We start from the raw sequence: 15843 nt of genomic DNA on the forward strand, positions 1-15843 counted from the left end.
CCGGCGCGGGGTCGGAGAATCCCGGTCCTTGAGTCTCTTCGAACCAGGAGTAACAAGACAGCAGAGTGTTAGAGAGATAGATAACAGCATAGTTAGCACGTGTAGTTAAATATAGTTGATACTTTATTCTGAATTACTTAATCACTAGTTATAGTTCTGTAAGTGTGAATGAACTCAATATTAATAAATTTGTTATTCATTAAATCTATTTTGCTTTAAGTTGAAGATTGGTAGTTTCTTTAGAATCATTCAGACCATTCTGGAAGTACAAAGCAAAGACCAACGACATATTACCTACGAGTAATATCATAGATCATAGAATTTACAGTGCAGAAGGAGGCCATTCGGCCCATCGAGTCTGCACCGGCTCTTGGAAAGAGCACCCTACCCAAGGTCAACACCTCCACCCTATCCCCATAACCCAGTAACCCCACCCAACACTAAGGGCAATTTTGGACACCAAGGGCAATTTATCATGGCCAAGCCACCTAACCTGCACATCTTTGGATAGTGGGAGGAAACCGGAGCACCCGGGGGAAACCCACGCACACACTAGGAGGATGGGCAGACTCCGCACAGACAGTAACCCAAGCCGGAATCGAACCTGGGACCCTGGAGCTGTGAAGCAAGTGTGCTATCCACAATGCTACCGTGCTGCAATATAACACAGCGGAGGAGTGGAGTGAAAAGGGGAAGGGAGAAGAAAGATGGGTGTGAAGGTAGGCGAGAGGGGGAGGGAGCTGGGGAGAGAGGAGAGGGGAGGAGGGAGTAAAGATGCGCAGGGGGAGAAGAGAAGAGGGGAGGAGGGAGTAAAGATGCGGGGGGAGAAGAGAAGAGGTGGGATGGACAGAGGAGAGGGAATGAGAGGAGAGGTGAGAGGGGGAGAGACGAGGAAGGAGAGGATAGAAGGGGACAAGAAGAGGGGTAGGGAGAGGGGAAAAGTGGGAGGGGGAGAGGTGCAGGGAGAGGAGAGGAGAGGAGAGGTGGGAGGAGGGGGAGAAGAGGATGTGAGGGGAAAGGAGAGTCTGAGGGAGGAAAGGAGAAAATAACATTGGAGGTCAGAATAATCTTAAGGAAAGAAAGGAAAATAAAAATGGACCTTGGGGTGAGATAACCAGGTAAGAGAGGCAAGTTATGTTTATCCTTCGTATGACCTGATCCTCATGACTAATCCGCAAGCCTCTCCCTGGTACGTTATGGTTCGTGGTGATTGACAGGTTGTGTGTTAGTCACCGGCTGAGTCACCCATTCCAGTGGCTGCAGCTCATTGGCTCTGCCAGATCCCGGGCGGGATTCTCTGACCCTGAGGCTAAGTGTTGACGCCGTCGCAAAAGCCGGAGTGTTTCACGACGGTGTCAACAGGCCACCAGGATCAGCGATCCTGCGCCCCACAGGGGACCACCATGGCACTGGAGCGACTCACGCAGCTCCAGCTGCCGATACCGGCGTCAGAACGGGCACCGGGGGTCTGCGCATGCGCGCTACGGTGAGTTCGAGATTACCGCTGCCCTTCTTGCGAGGAAGGGCTTCCTCATTTTGCTTCGAAATGGCTTTTCTGTAGAATTATGGCCTGGATTCTGCACTGCCCCATCCCAGGGCATCGTTCCTCTCTATTAAACCTTTTCACCATGTTGAAGGCCTATAGCCTTTCTAAGCTCAAGGGAATTTTTTTTTTAATAGCTTGTGAGTGATCACCAGGCCAGTCAGTAGCTTCCGCAGTGGCTAAATGGAGCTCTCCGAGTCCTCCGCTGAATTTAGTCAGGAGGCGGAGCAGTCTTCATCGATGTGAGTCATTGATTGGGAGGCACCGCAGCTGCAGTCCTGGCCCCCTGTAAGGCCCCACTTGTGCCGATTGGCAGCACCAAGGCCTTGACCAGTGCGGTGGAGGGTTGAGTGGTGCCCGGTGTTGGCGTGGTGGGTTGAAGCTGGGTGGGCGGGCTGTGGGATCGGTGGTGTGGAAGTGGAGTTAATGGGGGTGTGGTGGTTCCATTTCAGCTGCCACAGGGTCTCTGCTGTTATTCCTTGGCACTGTGGGGCGCGATATAACTGACCAAGAACAGCGTCTGTCCTGGGCGGGAATCGAGGGGTCGTTCCCGGCGCTACCGCTATCTAACGGCACTCTGTTTTTATCCCTGCCCCCCCGCCGGTGGAGAACGCTCCGCCAAGGCCACACTTAGCCGCATATCCTCCATTGTAAAGCTCCGATGAGCGATGCTCCTCAAGGCTGGAAAAGATAAGGACGCCATTTTTAAATGCTGCCCCGATCTCTTGATTTCCCCCCCCCCGACATGACAACTAGACCCCCCACCTCAGCCCCCCTTCCCCCCCACCCTCCCCATCCCCCCCCACCCCCCGCACCCGACCACCCCCGGGCCCGATACCCAGCGCATACAAAATAACAGCCCGGCACCTTGGCATGGTCAGCCTGGTGATGTGGAGATGCCGGCGTTGGACTGGGGTGAACACAGTAAGAAGTCTTCCAACACCAGGTTAAAGTCCAACAGGTTTGTTTTGAATCACTAGCTTTCGGAGCACAGCTCCTTCCTCAGGGTGCCAGACTGGCAGTGCCAAGGTGCCCGGCTGGCACTGCCAGAGGCTGACCACCCGGGGGCCTCCAGTCGTCTGGGAGACCCCCTGCAGGTGCCGTTCTGCCTGGCCCTCGTTTGTGGGGACCAGCGGCCAAACGGCGCCCGGCTGCATTCTCCTCGGCGAGGCCGCGCGATGCCGGGTGGCCGTTCGATCCGGCGGCGGCGTAGCTGGCCGTTAGTTATGCGAGTCTGGCTCCCGCACATTGTGGGCGACATCCAAATTGAGACGTCCCATGAGAGCTCGTTGGGTCTGGCAAGACGTAACGTCCGTCGGGAACCCAGGGAGCGGCCTCCCCTGGTATCTACCGGCTACGTTTCCCCCCACCCCCCAGATTCCGCCGGGCTACGGAGGGTGAATCGCGGCCCATGGTCTTAACCATTGAGGCTGGTGAGATGGGAGGTGAGCAGCAGGCGGAGTGATAAATTCTTTGTGTAGTGGGAGGCTTGGGTTGATGTTGACCTTCTCCAGGAGCTTTCTTGCCGCAATCTCCCTCCTTACGTGAGGGGACGGGATGTTGCTCGGGACTGGGAGCCAGGGGAGTTGAGTTGATTGGTGGGTTCCTGGGATGAGCATTGTTGGGAATATAAATCAAGTTTATTGAACCTGACCTCATAATTCAATCTTTCATACCCTGGTATTCTTCACAGTCAATCCACACTATCAGTCAAAGGCCACATTTGTTTAGAGGACAGTGTGAACGGGTAAGCCCTTTCTGAGTCCTGGTAGAGACAAGGACCTGGATTTTCACGCGTCAGGGAGACTCTTGATCCAAAATGGCGGCAGGACCCAGGATCCTGACACAGGTTCATGGAGTCATAGGACGAGATGTTCTGGCTGTTCACATCAGCGGGATCTTCCTGGTCCCGCCTGTGGTGATATGCATCACTGTATATACACAAGGGGTTAATGTAAATACACTAAGACTAAGTAAACACTAGAGGGAGCACCAGAGACATCATGACATGCAGACATACAGCTAATGAACACATAGAATAGGACACGATCAATTCAATGGGAAATCCCATTGGCAGAACTGGGACCCCACCACTGGCCAATGGCATGCCGCTGCCTCCTGTTACTGAGGAAGATGTCGCGGGGAGGCTGGAGAATTTCACCCTTGGAGTTTTTACAGCACGGGAAGAGGCCCTTCCGCTCATCGTGCTTGTGCTGGCCATCCACCACCCATCTAGTCTCATCCCATTTTTCAGAACTTGGTCCGTGGCCTTGTACGCTGTGGCATTTTAAGCGCTCATCCAAATCAGTCTGAAATGTTGTGAGGGTTCCCGCCTCCACCACCCTTTCAGGCAGCGAGTTCCAGGCTCCCATCACCCTCTGGGTAAAAAAGGTTTCCCTCAAATTCCCTCTAAACCTCCTGCATCATGACTCCTGGATTATTAGCCCAGTGACAATACCACTCCGCCACTGCCTCCTCATCAACTGCATTGCCCTCACTTAACACACTTAACCTCAAAATATTCAATCAAATTAATTAGACTTGATCTCCCCCGACAAAGCCACGATTAATCCTTGCTTGGAGATTAATTCTGTCCCTCACAAATGTTTCCAATGATTTCCTCACCACTGGTGTTCAACTCTCTGGCCTGCAATTAGCTGGCTTTTCCCTACTTCACTTCTTGAATAATGATACCAGCACGGTAGCACAGTGGTTAGCATTGTTGCTTCACAGCACCAAGGTGCTCCGGTGTCCTCCCACATTCCAAAGATGTGCAGGTTAGGTGGATTGGCCACGCTAAATTCCCCCTCAGTGTCCAAAAATGTTAGGTGGGGTTACTGGGGTTATCGGGTGTAGGTGTAGGCGTACGTCGGGTGTTCTTTCCAAGGGCCGGTGCGGACTAGATGGGCCGAGTGGCCTCCTTCTGCACTGTAAATTCTATGATCTATGATTGGCTATTCTCCAGTCCTCTGGCACCTCTCTTGTGGCCAGAGACGATTTGAAAATCAGAGCCCCTGAAACCTCTTTGCCTCCCAAAGCAGCCTGTGATACATTTCATCTGGCCTGGGCACTCTTTCCTCATCTCGCCTCACATCCCCCCACCACCCCCCGCCTTTATGATACATCCTATTTTCACCAATAAGGCAAAGGACGCTGGATGTGATTCACATGTGGAGGACCCTGAACCCAATGGTAGGATTTGAACTCAGTGCTAAATTCAAATAGGCCCCATTTTTACTGGAGAAATGTCTGATTTTGGCAACATATGCCATATGATTTTTAACAGTCGACAGGAATGCTCATAAAAAGTGGATAATGTCTGTGGAACCATCAAGTTATTTAAAACCCCTGCCTTTAAATAACGTGTAAAAAGAGCCTGCTGTTTCTCCGAGTTGAAAAAAGCAGTGCTTGCAATTTCAATAACTGGTTATTGACATACGTCTTACGGCTATCATTATAGTATCATTCATGTTTGACTGCATCTACCACCTATCGTTATCACCATGGCGGGCTGTAAGTACACAGTTTCACTGGCAGCTCCGAGAGGTTAGTGAGGAATGTATTGTCTTTGTGGTGGGGTAATATATAAGAATGAAAGAGAAAATGCTGAAAAATCTCAGCAGGTCTGACAGCATCTTGAGGGAGAGAAAAGAGCTAATGTTTTTGAGTCCGATGACTCTTTGTCAATGTATAAGAACGTTTGTTTTATAAGGGAACAAAGTACTTGAGAAAGGATTTAATGTCTTTAATGAGCTTTTATCAATGAGAGTGTTTTGTTAATATACGGGAGTTTATAATCGATACTTAGGACCTTATTTAATTTCATCTCAGCATGGCTCCTGAGATCTGCCCATGGTGGATACTGGGTGAGTTGGTGCAGAAAATGTAAAGGCAAAGGGTTTTAAATGCAAAACCTTGTGGCGTAGTTCTTTCAGGAAATAGTTCAAACTTATTTTTTAAAAGTTAGCGGCTGCCCTCGAGATCAGAAAACGAGGTTTGCAGAAATAGTGATTGCAGATTTCTGACCTCGGCGTAAGAGACCGAGACACGGACACCAGCCCGGAGCACCCCACCCTGTCCCCGCTGACTATCGCAGCGGTGGAGTTCGCTAACACTGCCGGCCGTGGGCGTAGGCCTGTGCTGTGTTTTTCTCTCGGATGTGGCCACTGCCTTCCCGTTTCCGCTGCCAGCCTCACCTCTGACCGTGTGACCTGGCGGATGCCGGTCGAGCATAAGAGAGAAAAGTTACATTCACTTCTTACTCCCAGAGAAACGCGTTTTTGAAATATCCAGCGATTTCAGAGCCTCTTCCTGAGATAGGTTTACCCTCACAAGAGTTGGTGTGTCGGTATAAAGTTTTGAAAAAGCATTAAATGGACATCACATTCTTTCCCAGTTCCTGGACTTTATTGGGCAATTTGGGAGGAACCTATTTACCCAGAGTGCTTTGAACATATCGCTCACTACCACAAAATTAGTCAGGGGGAAGCTGGGTGAATATTTGATCCAAGGACACCCAAAGATGTGTGGGTTAGGTGGATTGGCCAAGATAAATTGCCCCTCAGTGTCCAGGGATATGCAGGTTAGGTTATGGGGATAGGGCGGGATGCACGTGGGAATGGACATTAGGGGGGGGGGGGTCTCAAGAACAACAAAGAACAAATAACAGTACAGCACAGGAACAGGCCCTTCGGCCCTCCAAGCCCCCGCCGACCATGCTGCCCAACTAAACTACAATCTTCTATACTTCCTGGGTCCGTATCCTTCTATTCCCATCCTATTCATGTATTTGTCAAGATGCCCCTTAAATGTCACTATCGTCCCTGCTTCCACCACCTCCTCTGGCAGCGGGTTCCAGGCACCCACTACCCTCTGCGTTAAAAACTTGCCTCGTACATCTAGTCTAAACCTTTCCCCCCGCACCTTAAACCTATGCCCCCTAGTAATTGACCCCTCTACCCTGGGGAAAATCCTCTGACTATCCACTCTGTCTATGCTCCTCATAATTTTGTAGACCTCTATCAGGTCGCCCCTCAACCTCTGTCGTTCCAGTGAGAACAAACCGAGTTTATTCAACCGCTCCTCATAGCTAATGCCCTCCATACCCGGCAACATTCTGGTAAATCTCTTCTGCACCCTCTCTAAAGCCTCCACATCCTTCTGGTGGCGACCAGAATTGAACACTATGCTCCAAGTGTGGCCTAACTAAGGTTCTATACAGCTGCAACATGACTTGCCAATTCTTATACTCTAATTCTCATTGAAACTTACAGGATACTGCGAGGCCTGGATAAAGTGGATGTGGAGAGGATGTTTCCACCAGTAGGAGAAACTAGAACCCGAGGGCAGAGCCTCAGACTGAAGGGATGATTCTTTCAAACTGAGATGAGGAGGAATTTCTTCAGCCAGAGGGCGGCGAATCTGTGGAACTCTTTGCCGCAGAAGGCTGTGGAGACCAAATCACTGAGTGTCTTTGAGACAGAGATAGATGGGTTCTTGATTAATAAGGGGATCAGGGGTTATGGGGAGACGGCAGGAGAATGGGGACGAGAAACATATCATCCATGATTGAATGGCAGAGCAGACTCGATGGGCCGAATGGCCTAATTCTACTCCTATGTCTTATGGCCTCATGGACATGGATAGAGTGCTCTTTCAAAGGACCAGTGCAGACTCGATGGGCCGAATGGCCTCCTTCTGCATTGTAATAATTCTATGAAATGGAACGGAAGGTCGTGTTGCTGGGGCGAGGTGGAAATTGGTTGGCAGAGGCCCATAAATACTAGCAGTGGTCAGTTGAGTTGAATGGCCTGAGTTTATAACACTCTAACTCGAGTGAACGTTTGACCTACTAAGATGCAAACAAAAAACTTGAACCCGCCGACTGAGACGTCAGGGAGGAAATATTCATCTTAAAAAGAAGCAACGGGAAGAGGCCATTCAACTCTGCCCCCCCCCCCCCCCCCTGCCAAACAATGAGCTTGTCCCGATAATTTAACCCCTCCCCGTCCCGCCTACAACAGAGCCAGAAAATACCCAGATCTGTGGGGACCTGGTGTTGCCGGACCTTGGTGGTTTTCTACTGGAGTGACCCCGGAGTTAAAACAGGGAACTGACTGAAACCATCCCAGCGGTTTTCAAGGCTGTTGAAGGTATTTTTCCCCAAAGATCCATTTGTGGGGGTCCGGGAACGAGAAGGACTACTTTCAAAGAGCCGGCACACAGGCAGGATGTGCCGTCTGGCCCCCTTTTGCAGGTTGCGGCATGATACTGTATCTTTGGGCAACTTCTCCTGCCCGTGGGATCTTCCAGTCCTGCCGAAGGCATACCCACCCCCCCCCAACATCTCCTCCAATCACCCCCCTCCCCCCACCCTGGTGGGCATACCGGAGGCAGGGATGGGCGAGCTCCCTCTACCACCAGGAAACAAACCACAGAGGGGTGGGGGTGGGGGTGGGGGCTGGAGGGTGGTGGAAGCTCCCACCCTACGTTCTGTCTCCCTCGTAATAATAATCTTTATTATTGTCACAGGTAGGCTTACATTAACACTGCAATGACGTTACTGTGAAAATCCCCTAGCCGCCACGTTCCGGCGCCTGTTCGGGGACACGGAGGGAGAATTCAGAATGTCCAATTCACCGTCTTTCGGGACTTTCGGAAACCGGAGCACCCGGAGGAAACCCACGCAGCCACGGGGAGAACGTGCAGACTCCGCACAGACAGTGACCCAAGCCGGGAATCGAACCTGGGACCCTGGAGCTGTGCAGCAACGGTGCTACCCACTAATTGTGACTGGACGGCAAGTCTATAATCACTGGTTCACCCTGAGGCTCAAAATCAATCCCAAATTTGTAGTCTCGAGTTCGTCCCGTGTCTGTAACCTTGCATCTGCATTCCCAACCCTATCTCGCAGTCCATAATTTTGATGCTGCAACTTGCCCGACTATCTTGCGTCTCTATTTATAAACTTGTGTGCACTCCCTTTCAGACGTGGGAGGTCCCCATTTGAGAGCGGAGGCTGGGAGGTTTGGAGACACACCTCTCGGTCTCTTAACCAGCGTCAGGGCAGCTGCAGATTGAATGAGGAGATCTTCAATCATTCCCGCCCTGCTCATCTGGTCAGGCTCCCTCAGCTCGTAGAAAGGGGGAAAGAAAGAGTCGGCTGCAAAGTACAGCCCCACCGAACCTTTATCATTCGCGCCTGCCTTCGCCTGGTCTGACCTCTCGCTCGCCACCCTTCCTGAGTTTGTTGCTAATCGCTCCCCGGACGCATGAATGGTAAGTTTGGGGGGGGGGGGACTTTTACAGCCTTGTTTTTCTTTTTACAGTTATAATGAAAAGCCTGGCGGGGTCAAATATTTGACCAGACATCTGGCTGTGTGTGTGTGTGTGTGTGTGTGTGTGTGGGTGTGGGTGTTCTATAGGAATGTGCCAATACTTGCCAGGTAAAAAAGCTGGCAGTATCAATGGCTTGGTTTCCAGAGCACTGCGTGTTACTCAGTCCTGGAGCTCAGAAAGGTGCGGAGGCTGAAGGCCAGCGTTAACACAGAGGAATGTGAGAGAGAATGTGCTGGGTTTCTCGAGCCAGGAATTTTCCATCCCAAATACTTCAAACGAGTGCAGTTTCTGTCCCCATTCCTCTGTGAATCATTTCACCTTGTTTGGAAGCGTATTGCACCGGTTGTGCACAAACACAATCCGGCTCATATTTAAATGCATCTGGGCGCGATTCTCCGTCCCGCCGCCCCGGGTTTCTGGCGCGGCGCGCCCCCCCCCGGGATTCTCCGCCTCTCCAGCCGGCCGATGGGGTTTCCCTTTGGGGGCAGCTACACGCCGTCGGGAAATCACCAGGCTGCCGCCAAAACGGACAATCCCGACAGCGGAGAATCCAGTTTGTCTCAAGCATGACAGAATATCTATGGGAGGGATTTGGTCGACAACTGGTTAGACCTAGCATCACCCAAAAATAGATGTTAAAATCCCCCCATAGTTATTGGGGGATCGTACGTTTTAGACCAAGCTCGTATCAGTAATGGTAATCACCAAGCTACCATTTTGACCTACCTCTTTAATATCATTTCGGGAATTGAATTTGCCATGCTTAACTAGTCAGGCCTATTATATGTGACTCCTAATCCAGAGCAACATTAAAGCATAAGACCATAAGACATAGGAGCAAAATTAGGCCACTCGGCCCATCGAGTCTGCTCCGCCATTCAATCATGGCTGATGTTTTTCTCATCCCCTTTCTACTGCCCTCTCCCCATAAGCCCTGATCCCCTTATTAATCGAGAACTGTGCTAGGGGCTGGTTTAGCACAAGGCTAAATCACTGGCTTTGAAAGCAGACCAAGGCAGGCCAGCAGCACGGTTCAATTCCCGTACCAGCCTCCCCGTACAGGCGCCGGAATGTGGCGACTAGGGGCTTTTCACAGCAACTTCTTTTGAAGCCTACTTGTGACACTAAGCGATTTTCATTTTTCATTTTCTTAGATTGTAACATTCAGCCCCGCCAAAAGGCCCCGAAAACGGTTTAATCAGTTGCGTAGCAGGAACAATCCAGCTTTATCTTCATTCATTCACGGGGTGTGGGCATCACTGGCAAGGCCAGCATTTCTTGTACCCTCTTTAATTGCCCCTTAAGAAGGTGGTGATGAACTGCCTTCTTCAACCGCTACAGTCCACGTGTGTGGAACGTGTACAGTTCTTTGGATTTTGACCCAGCGACAGTGAAAGATCGGCGATATAGTTCCTAGTCAGGATTGAGTGTGGCTTTGAGGGAAAAATTTATATTAGTACATACATCTCACTACAAACATAGTGAAACAGGTAAAGCTGGTGACATCACACCTGGAGCACTGTTTGTTGGTCTCCTTTATTGAAGGAAAGACGTAAATGCATTGGAGGCCGTTCAGAGAAGGTTCACTAGGTTTATACATGGATTGAGCGGGTTGTCTTATGAGGAAAGGTTGGACAGGCTGGTTTTGTATCTGCTGGAGTTTAGAAGGGTAAGAGGCGGGTTGTTTGATACATGTAAGATCTTGAGAGAACTTGACAGGGTGGAGATCGAGAGGATGTCTTCTGCCCTTGTCCTTCTAGATGGTAGCGGTCGTGGGTTTGGAAGGTGCTGGCTAAGGAGCCTTGTTGAGTTCCTGCAGTGCCTCTTCATACATTCCCTACAGCTCAGAAGGAGGCCATTTGGCCCAGCAAGTCTGCACCGATCCTTCGAAAGGCCACCCTACCTAGGCCTGATCCCCCACCCAACCACTGGACACTAAGGGACAATTTTATCACAGCCAAGTCACCTAACCTGCACATCTTTGGACTGTGGGAGGAAACCGGAGCACCTGGAGGGAATCCACACAGACATAAGGAGAACGGGCAAACTCCACGCAGACATTCACCCGAGGCCAGAATCAGCCCCGATCCCTGACGCTGTGAGGCAGCAGTGCCAACCACTGTGCCGCCGTGCCACCCATCTTGTAGATGGCACACACGGCTGCTACTGTTTGGTGGTGAAGGGAGTGGACAGGGGGGCCATCCAGTGTATAAATTGACCCCCCCCCCCGCCTTTTTGGAAAGTATTTTCGTGATCAGAGGGTGAACCACAATCTCCGGTAAAATAGGCATCAATAAATCCGATCGGGAATTGGGGATAATTGGAGTCTCTTCTGCCTCCGACATGGTGGAGACCGTGGCGGAGTCGGAAGGGAAAGAGTGCCCACCACGGCACAGGCCCGCCCACGGATCGGTGGGCCCCGATCGCGGGCCAGGCCACCGTGGGGGCACCCCCGGGGCCAGATCGCCCCGCACCCCCCCCCCAGGACCCCGGAGCCCGCCCGCGCCGCCTTGTCCCGCCGGTAAGGTAGGTGGTTTAATTTACGCCGGCGGGACAGGCATTTTAGCAGCGGGACTTCGGCCCATCCGGGCCGGAGAATCGAGCGGGGGACCCGCCAACCGGCGCGGCGCGATTCCCGCCCCCGCCGAATATCCGGTGCCGGAGACTTTGGCAACCGGCGGGGGCGGGGTTCACGCCAGCCCCCGGCGATTCTCCGACCCGGCGGGGGGTCGGAGAATCTTGCCCCAGGTGACTAATAGAGATGGATTGAAGGGAATGCAAGTTAAGGGAGTGGGGGAGAAAGGATTAGGAGGACATGCTGATAGGGTGAGATGGGTAAATAGAATGGGAGGAAGACTGTGTGGGTTTCGAGGGATTGACAGGGTAGATACTGCTGGAACTAAGGGTCACAATCTCAGGATAAGGGATAAAAACAGCAAATGCTGAAAAACCCCAGCAGCATCTGTGGAGAGAATCAGAGTTGATGTGTTGAGTCTGGACGACTCTTCCTCAGAGAAGGGATGAGACATTTAGGACTGAGATAAGAAATGACTTCCTTCACTGGGTTGTGACATGCTCAAGACTAACTTCATAGATAGAACCATAGAATTTACAGTGCAGAAGGAGGCCATTCGGCCCATCGAGACTGCAGCGACCCTTGGAAAGAGCACTCTACCCAAGCCCACACCTCCACCCTATCCCCGTAACTCAGTAACCCCACCTAACCATTTTGGACACGAAGGCCAATTTATCACGACCAATCCACCTAACCTGCACGTCTTTGGACTGTGGGAGGAAACCGGAGCGCCCGGAGGAAACCCACGCATACACGGGGAGAACGTGCAGACTCCGCACAGACAGTGACCCAAGCCGGGAATCGAACCTGGGACCCTGGAACTGTGAAACAACAGTGCTGACCACTGTGCTACTGTGCCACCCACGTACTATCTATCCTATCTATAAGATGGTGAGATACTTGCTCTCCAAGGGAATCAAGGGTTATGGCGAAGGTGGGAACGGAGGTTGCAGACCAGCCATGATCTTATTGAATGGCGGAGCAAACTCGAAGGGCCGAATGGCCTCCTCCTGCTCTCATTTCAGATGTTCTTATCCACTCTCATCCATTTCGCCATCCTTTCCCTGCACCCTACCCTGTAATATCTTTCCAAGTATTACAAAGCTCTGTTCAGTCTCTCTTTCTGGGTGTGTGCACCTGGTCATCCCCTCTCTTTGCTGCTCTCTTTGTTTTGGATTGCCTATATCTACGTAAGGAACACATCCTCAACACCTCCCCGTCAGTCCGAGGATCAGGACAGCCTGGATCCAAACTGTCCCACTGTCTCTAAGGCAGTGTTGGGGCAACCTGCTGACTGAGGACCACATGTGAACCACCTGGTTCCGAGTGCGGCCCGCACGAGACATTTTGTTGACCGTTGCCCAGGCGCAGGGTCCACATTCCGCTGATTCCTATCCGTGTAGTTTTTTTTTCCTGCCGGTATGGCTGAAGTGATTCGCACGTAAAGCGAGGGCGAGTGAGGCGAGGAGCGTGCTGATTGCTCACAACATTGACTGTGAGAGCCGTGCGGTGTCCAAAGTGTAAATATTCCTTTTGTTTTTACCATTTGAAGTTGATGACAGTTCTTGAGCATTTTCTGTAACTTGTTATGGAACATTTGGCGTGTATTAAATGTATTTAATCTTATTCATGGGGTCATGGTTAGTGAACGAGCCCCGATTTCAATGTTGCGGCCCCCCTGAGATGAGGAAGGGCCCCATCAAGCGGCCCACTCACTCGCCGAGGTTGCCCATCGCTGCTCTGATATGTGCTTCTTTACGTCTGCAGTGAGGAGGTGAAGTTTTTAATGGAGCATGGCAGGTGTGTTGGGATAATAACTTCCTCTCCTCTGATCCCCATATTTGAGGAAGGATAATGTAGTGTTTTTATCATGATATAAAAGCACTTCTAAAGGACTGAGTCAGCATGTTGTGGTCAATTTATTAAGTCTGGGCACATGCAAATAAGGATATTAAGCTTGACGGCAACAGCCGCAGAGCTGTGCGTTTGTGCTTTGCTTAACAACAAAAGTGGAACTATGACCGGGTTACATGACGCACATCCCTTCTGGTGATGTCATGCTGCAGTCTCTCAAAGGCAGATCACAACAGGAATTACTTGCATTGGGGCCGGTTGGCGAGGCGCTGAGCCCCTTCCGTGCCGGTTGGCATGGCGCCAACCCCGCCGGCTCCGGCCTAGCCCCTGAAGGTGCAAAGGATTCCGCACCTTCCGGGCGGCCTGATGCTGGAGTGGTTCACGCCACTCCTCGGCGCCGGGACCGCCCGCCCCTCCGGGTAGGGGAGAATCCCGCTCATGGTCTTTTGGGGATCCAAGGAATGTGGGAAATGGGCGGACAAGTGGAATTAAGGCCAATGATCAGCCAGGATCACATTAAATGTTGGAACAGGCTTGAGGGACTCTATGGTCCACTATTGTTCCTATTTCTTCTATTCCTAATCTAGACCCAAGTCTCCAATCTCCATCATACTCCTGACTTGTGCCTTGTAGATGGTGGACAGGCTTTGGGAAGTCGTGGGGGGGAGAAAGAGGTGAGCTACCCGCCGCAGAATCCCGGCCTTTGACCTGTGACCTGCTCTTGCAGCCACAGTATTTATATTGACAGTTCTGGTCAATGGGTAAATCCCCAGGGTATTAATAACATTTTTCCCTCATTGCTTCTTTTACTAATCATCTTCAACCTATGACCTCTGGGCCTCAGGCTGACTGCTCTATCGACAGCAGAGAGGAAAGCATTCCCTCAGCACCAGCCTTGTTCCAGTTCGAGTCCTGGCAGGTTGCAAGCCCTCAGGGGATACAACGCATCACCGCTCGTGACTGTTTTTGATTTTATCAAGGAGACACTAGCAATCACATGTTGGCAAGGTACAGGGCAATGCTAAATGCATGCCTCACCACCCAACAACCCCCCCCCCCCCACCCCCCCAACTTCAAACCGGGGGTTAACCTGTTCAATATTTAAAGTGACGGCACTTCTAAACAGACAGAGGATATTGCGCGAGAATCCTCCGCTTCATCTGCCACTGCTGTCGACATTCATTGCTGGCCAGGACCAGCTGAAGAGGCCTAGCCAGCAGGCCTTGCCAACTCCAGCTTGCGCGCAGTCAGCTCTCACGGTGCTCCTCTGGCGGTTTGTAGCTTTCCTTACAACCGGCGCGGACTCTGTATAATTGGCTGGTTTTACCTCGCGCGTCCTCGATGTCAAGGGGAGAGAATGTGCGAAGCCCGCAATTGCAAAGCTGAGGCAAAATAGTTGCCTTAATGGAGGTAACACACGCAGCTGCGAGAAAATGGAATATGCCGATAGATTTAGACGTGGTACTTGTCATGTTCTGGTGCTTGGCCAGCCGGGATTAATGCACTAGAGAACGTCTAGTTCGTGACTAGTTAAATGTTTATTGTTAAACAATAATGTAGGTCAGATAACAATAAGAAAACTATCAAAATCTACTATCAACTGCTAAAGTAAGTTATCTAAGAGCTACTACAAATGCGACTATCCACTACGGGACCTATCTCCAGACTCCCGAGGTAACAGTGCCATTTGGTTGTTCTCTACAGCCACCTGCTGGTTGGAGGTCATATATATTAGTATTTACATGATTGCTTATGCATATCATCACAGTAGTGTGGGAAAAGGCCTGGGTGGTTTGACTGTCTACTGCATATACTCAAAGAATTAATTTATGATTGTACCAAAAATGTGTCAGGGGCTCTCTGCAGGCAGTGTGTGTATATTTAAGATAAGCTAATCTGATCAGAGTTTGGTCAAGGCTCCATGCTCAGTGTCAACCTTGTCGATGAAGGCTGACTGCAAGCGTTCTAGAGTAGAAAAGGCCTAATCAGTAGGCCTCTTAAGCTGGTTTGCTTTTATTCAAACCCATTTTTGTTCCGGTGTTCATTCTAAGATTTGTGCAGGGATATTTATTAGAATCCATGCCTCTCTGGTATCGCGTTTACATTTAAAACAGCCATTAGCTGCTGTGATATAAATATCACCGATGGATCTGAGTGGCTGGACCTCACCAAGCTCCCATTTAGTGCATTGGGATTGTGAGGACGACATCACCGTTTTTAAAAAATCATTCACTCACAGGAAGTGGGCAGTCCTGGCAAGGCCAGAATTTGCTGCCCATACAATTGCCCGAGAGGTTAATGAACTGCCTTCTTGAATGGTTGCAGTCCACGTGGTGTAGGTACAACCGCAGTGCTGTTAGGGAGGGAGTCCCAGGATTTTGACCCAGCGACAGTGAAGGAACGGCCGATATATTTCCGAGTCAGGTTGGTGGGCGACTTGAGGGGGAACTTGCAGGAGGTGGTGTTTCCGGGCATCAGCTTCCCTTGTCCTCCTATCTAGTAGGGGTTGGTAAGTTTGGAAGATGCTGTAGCA

At 51.0% G+C, this 15843-nt stretch overlaps 1 protein-coding gene across 1 annotated transcript in view; it reads left to right on the plus strand.

Moving 5' to 3' along the window:
* Positions 1-8567: 8567 nt before the first annotated feature.
* Positions 8568-15843, plus strand: part of LOC140404131 (caspase recruitment domain-containing protein 11-like) — a 92232-nt gene continuing 84956 nt past the window's right edge. The window contains exon 1 of the mRNA XM_072492549.1: positions 8568-8821. Within this exon, the coding sequence (XP_072348650.1) occupies positions 8815-8821 (7 nt within the window). The 5' untranslated portion in view covers positions 8568-8814. The remainder of the gene's footprint in view (positions 8822-15843) is intronic.

Source organism: Scyliorhinus torazame, chromosome 29 (assembly GCF_047496885.1).
Source record: "Scyliorhinus torazame isolate Kashiwa2021f chromosome 29, sScyTor2.1, whole genome shotgun sequence".
Classification (NCBI taxonomy): Eukaryota; Metazoa; Chordata; class Chondrichthyes; order Carcharhiniformes; family Scyliorhinidae; genus Scyliorhinus; species Scyliorhinus torazame.